The sequence below is a fragment of the Elephantulus edwardii genome, unplaced genomic scaffold (genome assembly GCF_000299155.1).
Source record: "Elephantulus edwardii isolate Elephantulus edwardi_28Jun2011 unplaced genomic scaffold, EleEdw1.0 scaffold00222, whole genome shotgun sequence".
In the NCBI taxonomy this organism is placed as follows: domain Eukaryota; kingdom Metazoa; phylum Chordata; class Mammalia; order Macroscelidea; family Macroscelididae; genus Elephantulus; species Elephantulus edwardii.
In genome coordinates, this window is record NW_006399972.1 from 2703580 (window position 1) to 2722511 (window position 18932).

Genomic DNA, 18932 nt, shown 5'->3' on the forward strand with positions numbered 1-18932 from the left:
AGCACTTACTCATAAAAACACCTGTTTCATAAAAACCCTCCCTCCTGGGCTTGCAGTAGCTCCCTTCCAGGTTAGCCAGGAGTAGCATCAACAAACTCCAGTCCATGTACAAGATCACGACCAGAATCCCTTCCAGTCTGAGTCAGTTCTGGATGCTCTAAGTGTTTCTCAGTGTTCTGGTCTGATAGCATGATTACCCATCATCACTCCGTTTTGTTGTTGTTGTGTGTCAGTGGTGGAATCAACTCACAGCTGACCCTCTAGTGGGGTTTCAGAAGCTGTAAATTTCACAGGAGACTACGTGCAACCAGGCCAATAGACAACATTACAATAAATGGAGAAAAGATTGACGCTGTCCAGGATTTCATTTTACTTGTATCCATAATCAACACCCATGGAAACCACATGCAAGGAATCAAAAGATGAATTGCATCAGGAAAATCTGCTATCAGAGACCTCTTTAAAGTGCTAAAAAGCAAAGATGTCAATTTAAAGACTAGGGTGAGACTGACTCACTCAAGCCATGCGTTTTCCATTGTTCATGTGCATGTAAGCATTGGACAATGAGTAAAGGAGACTGAAGACCTGAAGCCTCTGAACTGTGGTACTGGGGAAGAGTACTGACTATCCCACAGACTGCCAAAGGAACAAACCAATGTCTTGGAGGAGGAGCAACCCGGGTACCCCTTAGTTGCAAAGATGGCCATATTTTCTCTCTCTCATTCTTGGAGCCTGCTGTCAGGAGGCACCAAACCTTGGGAAAAGACATCATGCTGGAAAAGGAGAGGGTCAGTGAAAGAGAGGAAGACCCTCAATGAGACAGAGTGACACAGTAACTGTAGTAACGGGCTTGAGCATGACGGAGGTAATGAGGAGGCTGCAAGACAGAGCAAGGCTTGGATCTCCTTCTCACAGGGTCGCTATGAGCTGCCCTCTATTTGCCGACACCTAACAACAATCATCAGTGTTCAGATAAACCCGTGTGGGGACCTGAGGACTTGATGTCAGCCTCTCTTCCTCCACACATATTCACCCTTTCAGATGGACAGTATCTAGACTTAAGGCTTTCAATTGACAACCTGCTCCTTTAATAATTTCTATAGTCTCTCTAAAAAAAACAAAACAAAAACCCAAAACCAAAACGTGGTGAAAATACACATGTTAACACATTTGCCAGCATAACTCCCACATTTAAAATTCAATGACATTGATTACACGTTTCATGTTGTGCTACCATTATCACCATCCTTTTCTGAAACAGTCCACCATTAACATAAACTCAATGCCCCTTAAGCAAAAAAAAAAAAAAAATCTCCATTTCTCCTTAGTTAAAAAAAAAAGAAAGCTTTCTTTCTTCTACTTAAAAATGAGCTTATTTATATTCACTACCCAAAGGGCACTTACTTCAGAGATATTAGATTGCGTCTAAGAAATAGGCACTGTATTACTGGAATGATGATTTCAAAGCAGAATCTGATTTACATTCACAATGAGGACCCTCCCTGGGAGTGAGGCGGCAGAGCCTGGTTTCTGTGTGTGGTGACGGGTTGCCTGGTGCCTGGCTCCTACCTCTTCTTCTGAGCCTCCAGTGGACCACTTTCCCGATTCTTAACCAGTAAGCCATCATCGTCCTTTTGAAACAGCTTCTGCTGGCTTCTCTGTGGTTCTTCCTCTCCACAGTTTTCCACATCTAGCTTATTCTGGGGGAAGAACAGCGATAATCTTGAATGGACTTTCTAAACCCATTTGACAACACATCTCATCATAAGTAATTTTTTTAAAAAATCATCATTAGTTGTTCAAATGAACTAAATAATGATAGCTTTCCAATGCTTTGGTTTAAATGCACCATCTGCATCCCTTTCATAAGTCATCATAAATATGTACTTATCAAAAAGCTTCAAGTAAATTAATAAGGCCCCGGTCTGCTCATTTCAGGACAAACGGCATTCTAGTGTCCACAGGTTATTTTGTTCAGAGTATGACTTATTCAAAGTCCTTGGTTGGTACAAGTGGTTTCGTCTCAGTGACAAACGCAAAGGTTGGCAGTTTGAATCCACAGGACAGTACTGCCGAAGAAGGCCTAATGGTCTGCTTCCACAGAGATTACTGCTAAGAAAACTCCATGGTAGTGCAATTCTAGTTGGCCATGGAGGGTAGAGGCCACGAGTGGGAATGAACTCAATGGCAATGAGTTGATGGCTCACTCAGGTCTTGGGATAACATCTGTCTAGTACCATCTGTTTGCAGGATGTGGAGGTAGGTTAGCCTGTCTAGTTCCTTGCAGCTTATTAAAATAGACTCAAATTTATTGTGGAATGTAAATGGGACTGGAAGCAATTTCACAGAAGTGGGCAGGAAGCTGACATGCCTCCTGCTACCAACCCACCTGCAGGAAGGTATGACAAGGAGAATGTCTCCTGAATGAGTGAATATGCCAGAAGTCTGGCACTTTCAGACTATGGTTTTGGTAATCGGGACCTTGCTAAGCAGATGTGGAAAGGCTTTGGTTGTCAGTCTGTTAAGTCAGATCTTATTTGGGTAAGGATGTAACTGCTTCTCAGGAAATGACTCCAGAGCTTAGCTAGAGCAGGAACGGCACAATGGTACGCGACTTATACGGTGGCCAAGTTGCATATACGTGTATACAGTTGGCATCATTCTAGGTCATTGACCAGCCTGAGATGGACTACAGAGTCTACCAGGACAACCCAAATTGTGGTTTTTCTGCTTCTATTTATGTTTATTTACTTAACAAGTGAGTTTTTAATCTCTGGTCTCACCACTGCCCCGCTGCCTTCAGTTATTGAAGAAGAGGTAGACAGCTGGTCAGCAGAACTTGAAGAAAGAGTAAACGGAACTACTGTGTCTTCAATTATCTTTCGTTCCTAAATAGAAAGAAAGACAAAGAAAAAAAAGTCACATTTTCCAAGCGAAACATTTTATTAAGGAATGCCAGGGGGAAACTTCAGAAGGTGAGTAAACAAGCAGGACATTGAAAAGAAGATTTCAACTTTCTGAAAGCATACAGATCATTCAACATTACCCGTGAGCAATGATTTCGAAATTAGGATTTAAAAAAATGAAATTAGGATTTAGTTTAGGAAACAAAGCCTTTGCAAATTAATTAGTTAGTCTCAATCGACAAGCTTAACTAGAAAGGCTACTGGGGATCAGATTAAGTACCAAAAAAATTTTGCTAAGATAAAATGAACAACGATTTTTATCAGAAATATTTTTTTATAATATACCTGAGGTGGAGTTCTAGCCCCTTTCAGATTCTCTGATATGTATGATCCGCTATTTTTTTTTATCTAAAATTCAAAACAAAACACAACTCTTCTCTTCCCAAATCTTTTACGTATTATGTTTCAAACGCAGCACTGGGTAAGGATTCCTTCATTTAGGATCATTACAAAAACTATCCTTCTAAAATTTATTTACTATTACAAAGCAAACAAACCAATAAACAAAAAAAAAAAAAAGAAAATTTGATTCTTTTTTTCTATCCCTCTAAGATGAGTCAAAACTCCAAATCTCTGCCTAAATAACTATATGATCTGCATCTTTCAAGGAAGTCGAATGAAATCTGTTCTAAGCGCATAAGACACAGCCACATGCATATACATGCCACAGACACAAAGAGTACTGACAGACTTTACACACTGGGACTACAAGGTCAAATTCATCTCCAACAACCAGAACCGCAAGGTCTAATTTTTCTTCTCAGAAAGGTCCTACCTCCTCATAGTATCTGCGTTCTTCCTCTTCCACCTCCTTTTGAGCCTTTTCCCATTCTTCTTTCAGCTTGTCCTGCTCCTTCTGGTACCTTTCCTGTTACAGAATTTCCATAGAATGTTCTGAACCGCCCATTACAGGCGCCATTGGGCATTTCCCCCTCTAATGAGAAATGCTGGTGGCACAATGGTTAAGTGCTTGACTGATGATTGCAAAGTTGGTGGCTGGAACCCACTAGCAGCTCACTGGGAGGATAGACTGGGGATCTACTCCTATAGAGGTTATAGCCTAGACAATTCCATGAAGCTGTTCTGCATTACAGTGACGCTATGAGAAGGAACCGACTCAAGAGCACACAGTAACAAATCACTATGCATGTTATGTTCCAAGTCTAAATTCCTGTCGCAATATTCTGAGACTAATACATGTGTCCAGTCACACAGGACACTCACTCATTTGTGCATACAGACATTTTAGGGACATAGAAATCCAAAGGCAAGATGTATTTTCTGCTCCACTGTTTTGTAGCATTGTTCTTCAGCCATACAAATAGAAGTCTACTTACACCACAGCTTATGGAAAAATAAAGATGGGGGATGTAAGCTCATTTAATCATTTGCTTTCCCAGGGCCCTTCAGAGAGGAGCTGGCGTTCTTCTAACAGAAATAACCTGCTGCCAGGAGGGTTAAATAAAAGATAAAAAAACCTCACAGGTTTATAAAATAGACAATGCATAAAGGTCCAAAATGGACAAGATGATAAGTAGTTGAGTAGCTGAATTATTCTCTGCTTGTAGCTATTCTACCCAAATGGAATCTTCCCCGCTTTAAGTAACTTCTGAATTAAGAGACGCTCTTAAATAGCCCATTAGCATGCTTCAATATCAGAACTGTCACTCCTGTTTACGGAGATGATGAAACACCAGTCACTATGTTGAGAGGGGGGGAAAATATATTCTAAACAAGGGCTGGCTTAAATATGTGACTGGAGTTCCTGACAGCTGCCTGGTGGAAATGAATAAATGGAGATTAAATTAATAGTCAAATGAGAACTGACACCCCTGGAGGGCTTGGGAATGGATTTCCTGACATGACAGAGCAAGGAATCACTGAGGTGTGTCACATGCGGTCAAATATTTTAGGCTGATGATTGTCAATTGTTTCTCTGAGGCTAGAACAGGCCTGCACCTTTACCTCCACTGAACAGACCCGGGATTTCCTCCGGCTATCACCGGTGATGGCATTATCTTAGCAGCAAAAGAACTTCATTGGATTTGTCTGGGGCCTGGCGATCTTATTAATGCTCTGGAAAGACCACCTTTGGTCAGCAACCCCCCAGCAGACACTTTAACTCCAGTTAAAGGTTTGTTATCAAGCCTGGATATTGTAGAGAAGGACTTGAAGGGCTTTTTCAAATAAAGGAAACAGATCCTGAAATCTCACAAGAGCTGGAAAACCAAGCAAAGCCCCTTAGACTTACTGGTTCAAGGGGCTCACATCAGATGTTATCTCAGCAAGAAGATGAACTGCTATTACTGATTGTCGTGAAGCCAAATTGGACTCAGAGTGACTCCATGTGACAGAGTGAAAGTGCCACATGGGTTTTCTTAGCTGTTAACTTTATGAAAACTGCGCATCAGGTCTTTCTCTTGTGGGGCTGCTGAGGGGATTCAAATCACCAACCTTTATGTTAGCAGCTGAAGGCTGAACCAATCAATTATACAGGGACTGACAAAGTACATTTGTGACACACACACATCCCGTTCCCCTAGTAGCACACTGATATAGAGGCTAGACACAATATCAGGTATCAATTCAGTGGGATCAGAGCAGTATATATGCCTGACGCCAGCAGCTGTCATCGTGGTCACCTTTCATTGGGTGGCACCACCACTAAGGGAGTCACATGCTCCAGTCCCCTGTGTTTTATGATTGTGTGGAACTTCTGACTCATGGCTATTCACCATCTAGTTGGTGAATGACATCTGCTGTCCAAGACAATAGCAGATGATCAGGGCCACTCTGAGGTCTCTTCACAGGCCAAGGGGTTTCAGTAGCTCTGAGGTTTTGCTCAAGCTGGATCTTATTACATTTTGCTATTAAAATCCCACTAATGTGTGCCCATAAGTTGATTCTGACCCATAGAGAGCAGAGAAGAGCCCCGTAGGGGTCTAAAACTATCATCTTTATGGGACAGAGTGTCAGGGATTTTCTCTCACAAAGCTCTTGTGTGAGTTTAAGCTGTTGACCTTTTGTGCCACCAGGGCTTCTATTAAAAGCCTAACCCCTTAGCAATTTTCAAAATGACTAAACTTAACTGGCAGGGTTAAAGGTCAAATCTGTCTGCTGTCAAGACGATTCTGACTCAAAGCAACTCTGTAAAGCAAAAGAAGATTGTTCTACCGGGTTTCCAGGGTGGATAGGAGCCCTGGTGGTATAGTGTCTAGTAAAAGTTGCATTGTGAATTGAAAGGTCAGTGGTTCAAATCCGCCAGCTGCTCCCAGGAGAATGATGGGCAATCTCCTCCCATACAGATTTACAGCCTCAGAAACAGGCTGGAGGGGGTTGTTAGGACTTAATGGTAATGAGTTTGTCTTAATCCTTATGGGAGGAGATTGTCTCATCTTTCTTCTGCAGAGCAGCGGGTGGTTCAAACTCTTGAGTTAGCAGCTAAGCATACTAACTAATATTCTTTTCCTTCACGGCTACTTTTTGTAAAATCAGTATTACGGGGAATACAGTGAAAAGAGCATGAACTTCATAATAATCTAGATACGGACTGAAATTTGGAGTCTTGTTATCTTTTTATCTTGGAAACTTGTTATCTGTGTGACTGAGAAATCAATTGACTTCATGAAGGGTTGTTTGTGAAGGGTTGTGCATGAGAGTCAAATGGAATTTTAAAAGTCACCTCAACATTCAATCACAGTGATGACACATCATAAGTGCCCAGCATACGTTACGTTCTAAAGTTATTGGGTCACTTTCAGAAGCGGTTTATCTTTAAAAAAAACACCCAACAAATGAACCAAAATCAATGACAAAACACAAACAAAACCAAAAACCTGGTCTGAAACAAGTATGACAATGTGTGGAGTTTATCCTTCAATATGACTTTCCTAGTTATAGTTTAACTTTGCTATATAAACAGGCAAGAAATATGCAAATGGCACATGTTACCCTATCTACAAGGGGATTGGCTTTCTACTCATCCATGAGGGGATTGGACAGTTTCAACACTCTACAAGGCGATTGGCTAGTCTTGCCATTAAATTGAGCAATCCAGAAGCAGGAGAATTAGACCTTCCCTGCCACAGGTAAAAAGAAGCAAGAAAATGTAGGATGTAGAGAGAGAAAGACATACACACACAGAAAGAGGGTGGAAGAAGGAGTGGGAGGGGTAAGGAGAGGGAGGGGAAAGAGGGAGACGGAGAGGGGGAGAGAAGGAAGAGAGAGAGAGTGCGCGAGCATGAGCACAGACATTCTTGCTCTAGCTACAGTTAATACACAGTCATGGCAGAACTAGAGACCTGATGTGAGATGAGACTTTGGGACTGCTACTTCATTGGAACCAGAGCTAAGAGTCTTTGTCCAAGTTTGGTGGGACAAACTGGGGAGAGAGGGCATAATTTGTAAAACTGAGAACTTCGCAACACTAGTCTAAAGCTGTTAGGCTCAAGGCTGTATACACATTTCAGAAGCTGCCCTGATTGTACTGCTAAGCTGGATTATAACCTGTTGACGACCCCAACATTGTTCTGTGTGATCTGTGAGCCACTGCAACAGATTTTTTTTTTTTAATTCTTTTCTTTGGGTTTATTTACAAAGTTCTTATGCATTATGTTTCACACTATTGTTCATTTGCATTGTGTTTCATACAACCACTCCCATGCAGTATGTTTTGTAAAATTAATCACCATTGGATTATGGACAACATTACTGTCTTTTCTGGTCCTTACTGGATCTTTCCCATTTCCTTTGCCCCCTCCCTCCATTCACCAAATTGTGCAACCCTGTGATTTCATCCCTACCCTTTCTCACCACTCTACTCTCACTCCTTTCCCTCTTAGGTCCCATACATATTTTATTACTTATCCTTCTATTTTTAATAATAAATAATAGTCTTATGCAGTATTTGTCCTATGAGACTGAGTTAGTTCACTCAGCATAATGCTCTCCAATCTCTCCCAAGTTATGTAGTATTTTTATAAATTGTTGTTCCTGAGTGCTACATCATATCCCATTGTGTGAATGTACCACAATTTTTTCAATCCATTAAAAATTTTTGGTTGGACACCTGAGCTGCTTCCATGTTCTTGTGATGGTGAGTATTGTTGCTATGAACATTGGTGTACAAATTCACATCAGATTTTGAACCCACCAAAGCAGTAAGATTGGTGTTGAGATAAGTATAAAGAGGTTTGGAAACATGGGGTATGATGTCTGAACTCATGGGAATCAGTGTTGTATTATTAATGCTGTTGATGAGGACAGTTCCCCTTTATGAAGTTGGTAAAATTAGACAAGTCTGTCCCCACATGGCCCTTGTTCTTTTTACACAATGACACACCTACCTTCAGAATTCTTCTAGAATTTCAACAAAAAATTAAGTTTTACTGGGGAGGGGGGGAGAGGAAGAAACCTCTACTTAAGGAACTAGACTGAGGCCAACCATTATTTCACAGGGATGTTTTCAAGTTGCCTTTTAATAATTCATTCCCACTGAGCCTTGCACTAGAATTTGATTGGGGTCTGAGGAGCGAGGAATAGATGGACCAGTCCTGGGAGTGTTAACATTAGTGTTTATTCTTTTGTTCAACAGTATAATTCAGGCAAGAGGAACAAGACACAGGAAGCTGACACAGCCTCCTCGGCTCCTGAGATAAATCCAATCCCATCAAGAAGGTGTTATACAGCTATTTAATTAATGCAACTGAAATTAAAAGGCCATGATATGAAATAAAAGAAGAAGAAAGAGGAGGAAGAGGAGCAATAGAATAAGAAGAGGAGGAGGTGGCGGTGGCAACAGCCAGTTGTCCTACCTGGAGTAAACGTTCCTGCTCCTGCTGCCATTTCTCCTGTCGCCTGCGCTCTTCTTCAGGGTCCCATGCCCAGAATTTAAACTGCTTAGGAAAACAGAATCATGATCAGACTTACTCCATAAGCTCCAAGAAGAGGTGAGAGTATATAAACTTAATCCGTCTTGGACTCAGCTCCGAGATGAAGCGTAACTTTTTGCATATGGTAAAGACCCACATTCATTGGGTGAAGTGATTTTTCAATCTTAGTTCTTCTTTGGTTTTTCTTCCAAGATACTGGTAATATTTACTGAACCCCTTTGGAACTAACATCTTGGTGGTGCATGGAGTGATTAGCCATTGTCATGAGTCAACTTTTGTCTCATGCTCCTGAACATGTCACATTCCTTCTGCATATTGATTCTGAGTCCCCTGTGCCAAGCAAAGGGGATATTTCAGCAGAGCTGGATAGATATACAGTCTTTTGTATAGTGTGTCCAGCCCTATCTGATATTGCTTCTATGAAGCTATGATAGAAAAGAATTTGGTGTTGAATGTTGTTGGATGTTTCCTAAGAGTTGGAAGCAGTTCAAATACTCAGAATCTCTTAGGGTCTTTGATTCCTCTTCTTGTCTTTTGAGAGGAAAAGGTGTATGTGAATAAAGTGATAGGGAAACATTAGTAAAATAGTAAAAGGAAAGTCCAATAGTCAGGAAATAAGAGAAGTAAATAATAATTATGTAATTTCCAGATTTCATTAGATAGTAATCTTAAAAATAAAAGAAATCTTAGTGGTGCAATGATTAAGCACTTGGCTGTTAACTGAAAAGTTGGGGGACATGCTGCTGACCAAAGGGCATGTGGTTTGAATCCACCACCTGGTCTGGGAGAAAGATGAGAAGTCTCCTCTCATGAAATTTACAGCCTCTGAAAACCTGCTGGAGGGTCAGCTATGAGTTGGTTCCACCTTGACAGCACACAACAGCAACCATGGAGAAAAGACTTGACAATTTGCTCCTTAAAGTATTTGAGGCCAGTGAAAAGGGTCATGGCAGGAAAGGGGAAAAAGAAGAAAAAAATTTTCCACCTAGGAAACTCTTTGGGGATGTTTTCACTCTGCTATAGAGTCACCATGAATCAGAAGTGATTTACTCAATAGCACACAAGAATGATCTTGAGATTCTTAATCTTGAGAGTCAAGGGAGGAGTTGACAGATGGGGTGGAATGTGGCCCAGAGGGACAGAACATAGGAAAGAATACAAACTCTCTAAACAAAAAGCATTTTAAGAAGAAAAGCATCAGTGTGATAAATGAGGAGAGAAACAGTTGCTTCACTTCTTTGAAAATGTATTATGGGTGAAGTGAAGATACCAATTGGTTAATAAATGAACTCGGTCTTAAAGCAAAAAAAACAAACAAACAAACAAACAAACAAAAAAAAAAAAAAAAAAAAAAACGAAAAAACAAAAACAACAAAAACAACAACAACAACAACAAACCAAAATGCAAATAAACAAACAGACTCTTTCCCTCCTAAGCAACATGTCTCTGGAAACTCTATGAACTGTGATAAACAATGATAGTTATAGAAAGGCTTTAGGTCTTTTGTTCATAGGATCACTATGAGTTATGCTTGACTCGAGGACCTTCAATAACAACAACAACAACTCCAAAACCCCCCAAGACCCCCAACTGCCTTCAGATTGGAACCAACTCCTGGTCAACCCTTCACTGGGTTTTCTGAGGCTGTAAATCACACAGGAGACCACCCATCTTTCTCCTGCAGTCACTGATGGATTCGAACTGTCAGAGAAGAGCGGCCTTTGAGTTATCAGTGCAACTCCCCATGAACTATGTCACCAACTGAGTTGAGGTGAGGGATGTAAATATAAATTACCAGGAGAAGTCAATGTGATACCTATTTTGAGAGACAATGGTCACTGCTTTAAAATTGCTCCATGTTCTATATTGCTAATGTATGCTCTGCTGTGCATATTCTTACCAACAACATAAGTAAAATAAATTATACGATGAACTAAAGAAAGTCAGAATGGAGAGTACGTGGTCCACTCTGTTTTACAATTTATCTGATGCAGCTTTGGATCGTCCCAATTCTGAAATGCAGTGAAGGTCTTTTATTGTCCTTTACATCCCAAGCGTCTGTAGGTCCTCAACCAATGTCAAGTCAGTGAATCACATTGGCTCCCTCTAAATGATGCATCTCCTTCCATGCTCCCCTGATGAGTTTCCACAACCGTGGGACAGTACAAGTCTGACCCCAAAATAGCACAAGTCTATTCAGGTCAGCATGACTAAATGATTATTTTGTCTTCAAAACTTCTATTCAAATTTCTTTTGCTTTCCTCTGAAGGCTCAATTACCATTGAAAAGATATCAATTTTGGAGTATTATCAGAGAGTACACTTACGTAGGTCAGTAATGTGCATCTTCTTGCTCTATTTTCTATAAAGCAGAGATTAGGATGTAGCTCTTTGGAGCACCCTTCCTCTATACCCTGCCCAAGGGGCACAAGAACAACTAGACATTGTTGATTTATTGAAATTTTAAATGACACCAAAGATATTTACTATATTCTATGCCAGGCATGCTAGCTTTGGGTTCCTTCTGGGAGTGGTCACTCACTATGGCTAGACTCTTCTTCTTACTTGGATCCACAATTAACACCCTTAATACTAGCAGTCAGGAAATAAGGAGACACACTGAAGTGGGAAAATCTGCAGTTAGGGACCTCTTCACATTATTGAGGAGTAATGATGTCAGTGTGAGGACTAAAGTGCATGTGATTCAGGCTATAGTCTTTCTGATCATTTGCTATGCATTTGTGAGCTGGACAATGAATAAGGAGGACAAGAATTTGTGCCTTTGATCTGTGGTGTTAGAGAAGAGCTCAGAACATTCCATGGACAGTCAAGAGAATGAATAGATATGTCTTGGAGAGAGCACAGCAAGAGTGCCCTTGGCAGGCAAGAATTATGAGGTTTCACTCACATACTTCGGGCATGTTGCTAGGAGAGGCTACTCCTTGGAGAAGGACATGATGCTAGGAAGGGTGGAGGGTTGACAAAGGAGAGGAAGACACTCAACCAGGTAGACTGACATGGTGACTGCCACAGTGGTGCTCTTGTGTGTCAGGAAGCATGAGGATGGCACAGGATAGGACAGGGTTCAGATCTGTTGTTCATAGGGACGCTATCTGTTGTACTCAACTCAATGGAACCTAACAACCACAACAACATAGCTAGACTCAGCATTCCAGAAAACTTGAGATTTTCAATATTGACTTGGACTGAACCTCTGGAATGTGACGGTAGTAGCAAGGGTTGTATGACAAATGATAAGTTTTTTTTGCCATTCAGTGGAAGCATTTAAACATTCCCAAAGGGAAGAAATTTACCTAGGAATAAAAGTTGGTATTGGTTATGGTGAGACTACTGGATTAGGCCATTGGGAATGATTATTGTGTTAGGCACTTCCCTAAGGACTTCTGTTTAGCTTTTTAAATTAAGGCTTACAACAACCACAGAATGAGGGTATCTCACAGCACAGTAAAAGATGATGAGCTTCAGAAAAATAACTTGATTACTAAATCCGGATCTCTGAATCATGGTGAGGTCAATGGTACTGAACAGTGTATATGTGACTGTGTCCAGGGGACTTGAGGGCAAGGCCATGGTTGTGCCATGCCATCACCTACTGCCGTGGAGTCAAGTCCACCTCATGGTGACCCCGTGTGTGTCATAGTATAAATATGCTCCATAGGGCTTTCAGGAGTTGATTTTTTGGAAATAGATTGCCAGGCCTTTCTTATTAGGTGCCTTTGGATGGGCACAAACCCCCAACCTTGCAATTAAGAGGCAACCACATTCATTGTCTGGACTACACAGAGACTGGTTATACCAGATAGGTCTTTATATGAGACAGGAAATTCAGAGAGTGAATGAAGATGACAGATTCATCAATGGGGACATTCCGTTGAGGGAGGTCATGTCTACAGAGGGAGTTCTAATATAATTCAGCAGCAAGGAATTCCACTAGCACCGTATGTACTGATGCTTTAAATGATTTTGTTTGTTCAAAGAAGTAAAACATTGAAAAGGAAATGTAATACTATTTGGGATACTGAGAGTGAGAAAGTGAGGGTCTCCCAGTGTCTAGGCTGCATTCAATGAAGATAGTTTCCATTCAAAGTACAGGTGTTTTCAAAGCTTATTGATGTTCTCTATTTTCTTACAAACTCCTTACTTCACATTCATATATAATTATTCCATTTAGATTTTATTTTATAACTCACCTACCATTTTGTTTGGCAAAACAACAGTTCCATATAAGGATAATCCATGCCTTCACAGTTTACCTCACAATATTCTACACAATTTCTAGTTATTCTTTCACAATCCAGCTGTTTGGAACTCATCCCTGATTACATTCTCTGTAAGCAAATACAAAACCCTTGTCAACTAAAATCACAGTACACCCCTGATCTCATTCAAAAAGTTACTTACAGGTGTAGTCCCTGGTGACTTTTCACTGCTTGGAGAATCCACTGCACAAGAAGGAGGAAAGAAAATAAAAGTCAGTAAAGAAAATATAAGTAACTTCCAACAGTCTTTCTTTTTGATTCTTGTAGTGGAGTATAATTTTTATGTCAGTTTTAGACCAATTGTTTTTCCATAAGCCAAAAAAGCATGAGGAAATCATCAAGAGCAGACCCCTGAAGCAGGCTGTACCCATCACCGAGAGAAGTTATGATGGGTGTCGTGGGATTTAGCACATCAACTAGCACCAGGCTCTAGACTATAGGAAGCAAAAACCTATTCCTATTTGTTTTAATGCACTTTGCGATCTGGCTTGGTTTATCAGTTCTCTCACCATCTGCCATGGAGAAGTCCTACACAGAGAAAGCTCAGATGCCACGAAGAGGGTACAGAGAGTGACACAGTTAACAAGAGAACCGTTACCAAAAGACAAAACCAAATATGTCGCCATAGAGTTGATTCTGACTCATGGCACCAATATCAAAATCCAAGCCACTAAATACGTTGCTGTTGAGTCAAATTCCGACTCTCAGTGAGCTTACAGGACAGAGTAGCACTGTCCTCTAAGGTCTCCAAGGCTGTAAATCTTTACAGAAGTAGACTGCCACGTTTTTCTCCTGCAGAGGAGCTCTTACACAGCCAAGCACTTAACTACTGCCTTACCAGGGCTCCGAGGCAACCCCACACTTCCTGATAAATGCTTTTGATCAATTTTTTTTTAAAGGGAATATAAAGAAAGAGTTAAGTAATACCGTTTCTTTATATACTCAAAATAAAAAAAATAAGATTTTTCTCACTTTCTTTCCCATCTCCAATTTGAGCATATTTGGTGCCAATATATCAAAGAAACTAGCTCCTTGCCAACTGTGTGTCAGAAGTAAGCAGCATTGTAGTCTGAAAGCAGAAATGGAGACAAATACCAGGCATCATTGGTTGCCCCCAACATGGATTCTTTTTTCTTTTTTCTACATAAAAGAAATACAGCTACCTAGTATGCTGTTTACCTGACTGGGAGAAAAACTGGGACCGTCGCCAAGAGTTCTGAACTCTAAGCGGCACACTGGCAGCGCCAGGCGGTTCTAGATGAGATGATGGAACAGAACAAACAGAAAACCATGAAAAATGGGGTGAGGGTTGGAGAGAACTACTCTCAACTACTAAACATCTGTCTACAATCAATACAAGAACAGAGAGATAAAGTTCCAATATCTCCTTTAAATACACATGAAAACCTGCTGACATGGGCAAGTTCAAGAGCACAGTGGCCACGTGGTATTGTGTATTACCTTTGGTGTTAAGTCAAACTTTATAGGTTTACACTATGTGTTCATCAGTGGTTGCAAGAATGAACTCAGTAACGGATTCTAAGGCGGCAGAAGAGGGATAAAAGAACCATCCGGAAACTCTAGGAACCTTGATAAATGTTGATAGTTGTAGAGGGCCTTCAGGGCTTTTGTTCAGAGGGTTGCTATAAGTCATGCTTGACTCGAAGACAATCAACAACAACAATTATTATTATACATTGGTTCATTGTGAGTTAAAGACAGCATGACAATACCCACGAAAGACAATCCTGAGACTGGGATTGAAGTAAACGCTTGTAATAAATAAATTTAGAGCATTATCTTATTTAATTCTTCCAATAAAATTGTTACAATTTTACTTCTACTTTACAGGTGAGGAGGAAAGATTAGAGAGAAGGCTGTGACTTAGGTGAGAACTAGAAAAGCAAGATTTTGAGTGGCAGGTACTCTGTCCCCAGAATCTACACACACACAACTACAGCTTCTTTGAGCCAGACAAGAACACTCTAGACAGGTATATTATAAATACACTTCTATCTTGAAGAATAATTTCTAGTATGTCCCCCTGCTATTAACATGGATTTTCTCGTCATTCATCTTGATAAAGCATGAACTTGGCGCGCTGGTGGCCCAAAGGCTGCTCTTCCCTGGCAGCTCAAATCCACCAGCAACTCCCAAGGAAGAAGACAGACAACTTCCTCCCATGTGATTTACAGGCTTATAAATCCTCCGGAGGACCAATTAGGAGTTGGTTCCAACATGAAGGCAATGAGCTTGAGTTGGTTTTTAAAAATAACTCGCTTAGTTTCCCCCCCCCACATATTTTAAAGCATTAAAGTAAAAATTCCTTACAAGTGGGATGTACGTGGTTGTTGTTGATGTCTACTGTTGTTGCTCAGTGTCGTCAAGTACGATTCATAGCAACCCTATGAACAGCTCTGAACCCTGTCCTATCCTGTGTCATTCTCATAATTGCTAACACACTTGAGCCCATTGCCGGAGTCACTATGTAAATCTACCTCACTGAGAGTTTTCTTCCTTTTTGCTGACCTTGGCAGACATGATGTCCCTCTCCAAGGAACGGCCCCACCTAACAACATGCTCAAAGTATGTGGGATGAAGCTTTGTCAGCTTTGACTTGAAGGAACACTCAGGCTGCACATTCTCTAAGACAAATCTGTTTGTTCTTTTGGCAGTCCATGGGATGTTCAGTACTCTTCTCCCACACCACCGCTCAACGGCATTAATTCTCCTTCTGTTATCCTTATTCACAGTCCAGCTCTCAGATGCACAGCAAGTGACTAAAAAGATGATTGCCTGAATCCGGAACACCTTAGACATCAAACTGACATCCTTTTTCCTCAGTAATTTGGAGAGATCCCTGACTGCAGACTTTCTCAATGCAATACATCGCCTGATCTCCTGACTCCCATGAGTTGCTCTCGACTCATGGTACTCTTCTATATAATGGGAATGAAATGCTATCAGGTCTTGTACCATTTCTATGATTGGTTAAGAATCGGACTATTGTGATCTATAGAGATTTCATTGGTCAATTTTTCAGAAGAGATCACTAGACCTTTCTACCTTGTCTATCTTTGCCTGAAAAGCTCTGCAGATAAATGTTTGAATAGCATTATAGAAACCTCTTCTGTCAGAGGAGCAGTAGCTGCTCATAAGTGCGCTGGTGGGCAATCAAGCCCCACGCTACTTCAAGGAATGTGAGAATTATACCACTGAAACATCAATGCCTCTTCGTTTTTAAGAATTTAAGAACACAGGACTATTTAACTAGGATTAAAATAGCTACATAACCAATTCCCATCCCGTTGACTCTTGCTCATGGTGGTCCTACACCTGTCAGTTTTGAATTGTGTTCCATGGAGTTTTCAATGGCTGGCTCATTGCAAGTAGGTTGCCAAGTTGTCAGAAACACCAACATTTTGGTTAATGGCTTAGGTGCAACCAGCAGGGACTTCTGAAATACCTATGCCTCCTCTGCTCTACTTTAACTGCAAACTATTAGGATTGTTGTTATTGTGCTGTTGAGTTGCTTGTGACTCATAGCAACCCTATGTACAAGGGCCCTGAACTCTACTCTATCCTGAGCCAATTTCATTGTTTCTGACATACATCATTTCCTCAGTCACTGAGTAAATCTATCTCATTGAGGGTCTTCCCCTCCTGCACTGTCCCTCCACCCTTCCAAGCATGATGTCCCTCTCCAAGGACTGAGATCTCCTTGCAACATGCCCAAAGTATATCAGACAGAGCTTCAAAATCCTTGTAATAATGAGAAGGGCCATTGGTGATTAATTTTATAAAACATAAAGCATGAAAATGATTATATGAAACATGATGTGAATGAAGAATAGTGTGAAACACAATATATACAAACTTTGTAAGCAAACCAGTAATAATAATAATAACTTTTAAAAAAATCCTTGCCTCAAGGAGCAGCCTGGTTTTGTTCTCTTCAGGCCAAACCTGTTTGTTTTAAGGCATTATTAAAATCTACCTAAAATCTTAATTATAAGATTTTATTTTTGTCATTTTCCTTCAGAGCATTAGAATGGAGGAATCAGAAATAAATACACCGAAGCCATGACTGAACATAAGCCCATATTGAGAGAACTCAGCTTATTTCTCAAGCACTGGTGATGGAAGTCAATTTAGATTTTGCATGTACACAAACTCACTGCTACTGAGATAATTCCAACTGACAGCAACCATACAGAATAGAGTAGAACGTCCGCAATGGTGTTTCCCAGGCTGTAAATCTTTATGGAAGCAGATTGTCATAACTTTTCCCCATAGTACAGTGAGTGGGTTCAAACTGTCAACCTTTTAGTTAGAACTATTCCCTTAAACACTGCACCACCAGGACTTCTTGATTCTGCTAATGATGGTTCCAAATAAGTATCTATCAATAAAATAGATGTAAAGAGAAATTGATCTATGAAAACAGATGTAAAAAATTAATTTTTAAAATGGAAAAATGGTATAGATGCCACAGTGTATCTATTCTTTACCTTCTTTACTTTGCCTGATCAAATCTGCAAAATATATTGGGAAAGGACTTAACAACAACAACAATAAAGCCACCTTCAGTTCTTGCCTTCTGCAATATAGCTACTTCTATATGTAGAAAGACAGCACACAGCAGGAAAAACAAGTGATCTCTTTGAACAATAACCTCCATTAGAATACAAAATTCACAAGCCTCATTCCACAATCTGTACTCCATGGGGTTCTTTGTCATGATTTATGGAAATCTAGGAAAAGAATTGAACATCCCATGGACCATCAAAAGAACATACAGATATGTCTTGGAGAAGGTGCAGCCGGAGTGCTCTTTGGAACCAAGAATGATGAGGCTTTGTCTCACATACTTTTGGAGAGTGGGAGGGGGCCATGACGCTGAGAATGGTGGAGGGTTGGTGAATGAGAGGAAGACCCTCAACCAGGCAGATTGACATGGTGACCACTGCAATGGGCTCTTGTATGTCAGGAAGTGTGAGGATGGCACAGGATAGAAAAGGGTTCAGATTGTGTTTTTCTTAGGGTTGCTGTAAGTCATATTTGACTAAACAGCATCTAACAACAACAACAACAACAACAGGTTTCCTTCTAAGATAAAGGATTTAAATTGGGCCTTAAAGAGTAAAGGAACAGATTCACAACCTACATATGGTCCAAAAATATTTGTGGAGTTCCGGAGGGAAGTGCCATTTAAAAAACTTCCTTATCCAGGTCTTGGTCCTTTCAATTAAGTGCTATGGATGTGAGAGTTGTACAATAACTAAGGATGATAGAAGAAGAAAAGAGGCCTTTGAGTTGTGATGTTGGAGAAATGCACTGAATATCTCATGGGCTGTCAAACAAGTTTGTCTTGGAGAAAGTTGTGACCAGGGTGCTTCTTGGAAGCACATATTTTGGGCATGTTGTTAGGAGGGGTTAGTCATCGGAGAAGAACATTGTGCTTTCAAAGATGGAGGGTCAACGTAGGAGAGGAAGATCCTCAATGAGGTAGGCAAAGACAGTGACTCCAACAATGGAGCATATTGGAAATGGGTGAGAACGGCACACGATAGGGATAGTTCAGAGCTGTTGTTCATAGGGTCACTATGAGTTGCAGTTGACTTGATGACACATAACAACAACCACCACCATCACATATCAAACACTTGTGTAGGACCTATACACTTCCTCACATTATAGCAAACATTAAACTAAATCAATATATTAAAATGCATCATCAAATATGTCAAACATTAAAATACAGCCTTAATAGACTCTCTCTCTCTCTCTCTCCC

General features: G+C 40.6%; 1 protein-coding gene across 3 annotated transcripts in view; it reads right to left on the minus strand.

Moving 5' to 3' along the window:
- LIMCH1 (LIM and calponin homology domains 1) overlaps window positions 1-18932 on the minus strand; it is a 559635-nt gene that overhangs the window by 18369 nt on the left and 522334 nt on the right. For 2 of the 3 annotated variants that reach the window (XM_006898182.1, XM_006898181.1), the window contains 5 exons: window positions 13280-13320; window positions 8780-8860; window positions 3742-3834; window positions 2784-2888; window positions 1570-1700 (listed from right to left, as the gene is read on the minus strand). In XM_006898182.1, the coding sequence (XP_006898244.1) occupies window positions 1570-1700; window positions 2784-2888; window positions 3742-3834; window positions 8780-8860; window positions 13280-13320 (451 nt within the window). Of the gene's footprint in view, window positions 1-1569; window positions 1701-2783; window positions 2889-3741; window positions 3835-8779; window positions 8864-13279; window positions 13321-18932 lie in introns of all 3 variants that reach the window. The other variant, XM_006898180.1, reaches the window with a different exon arrangement.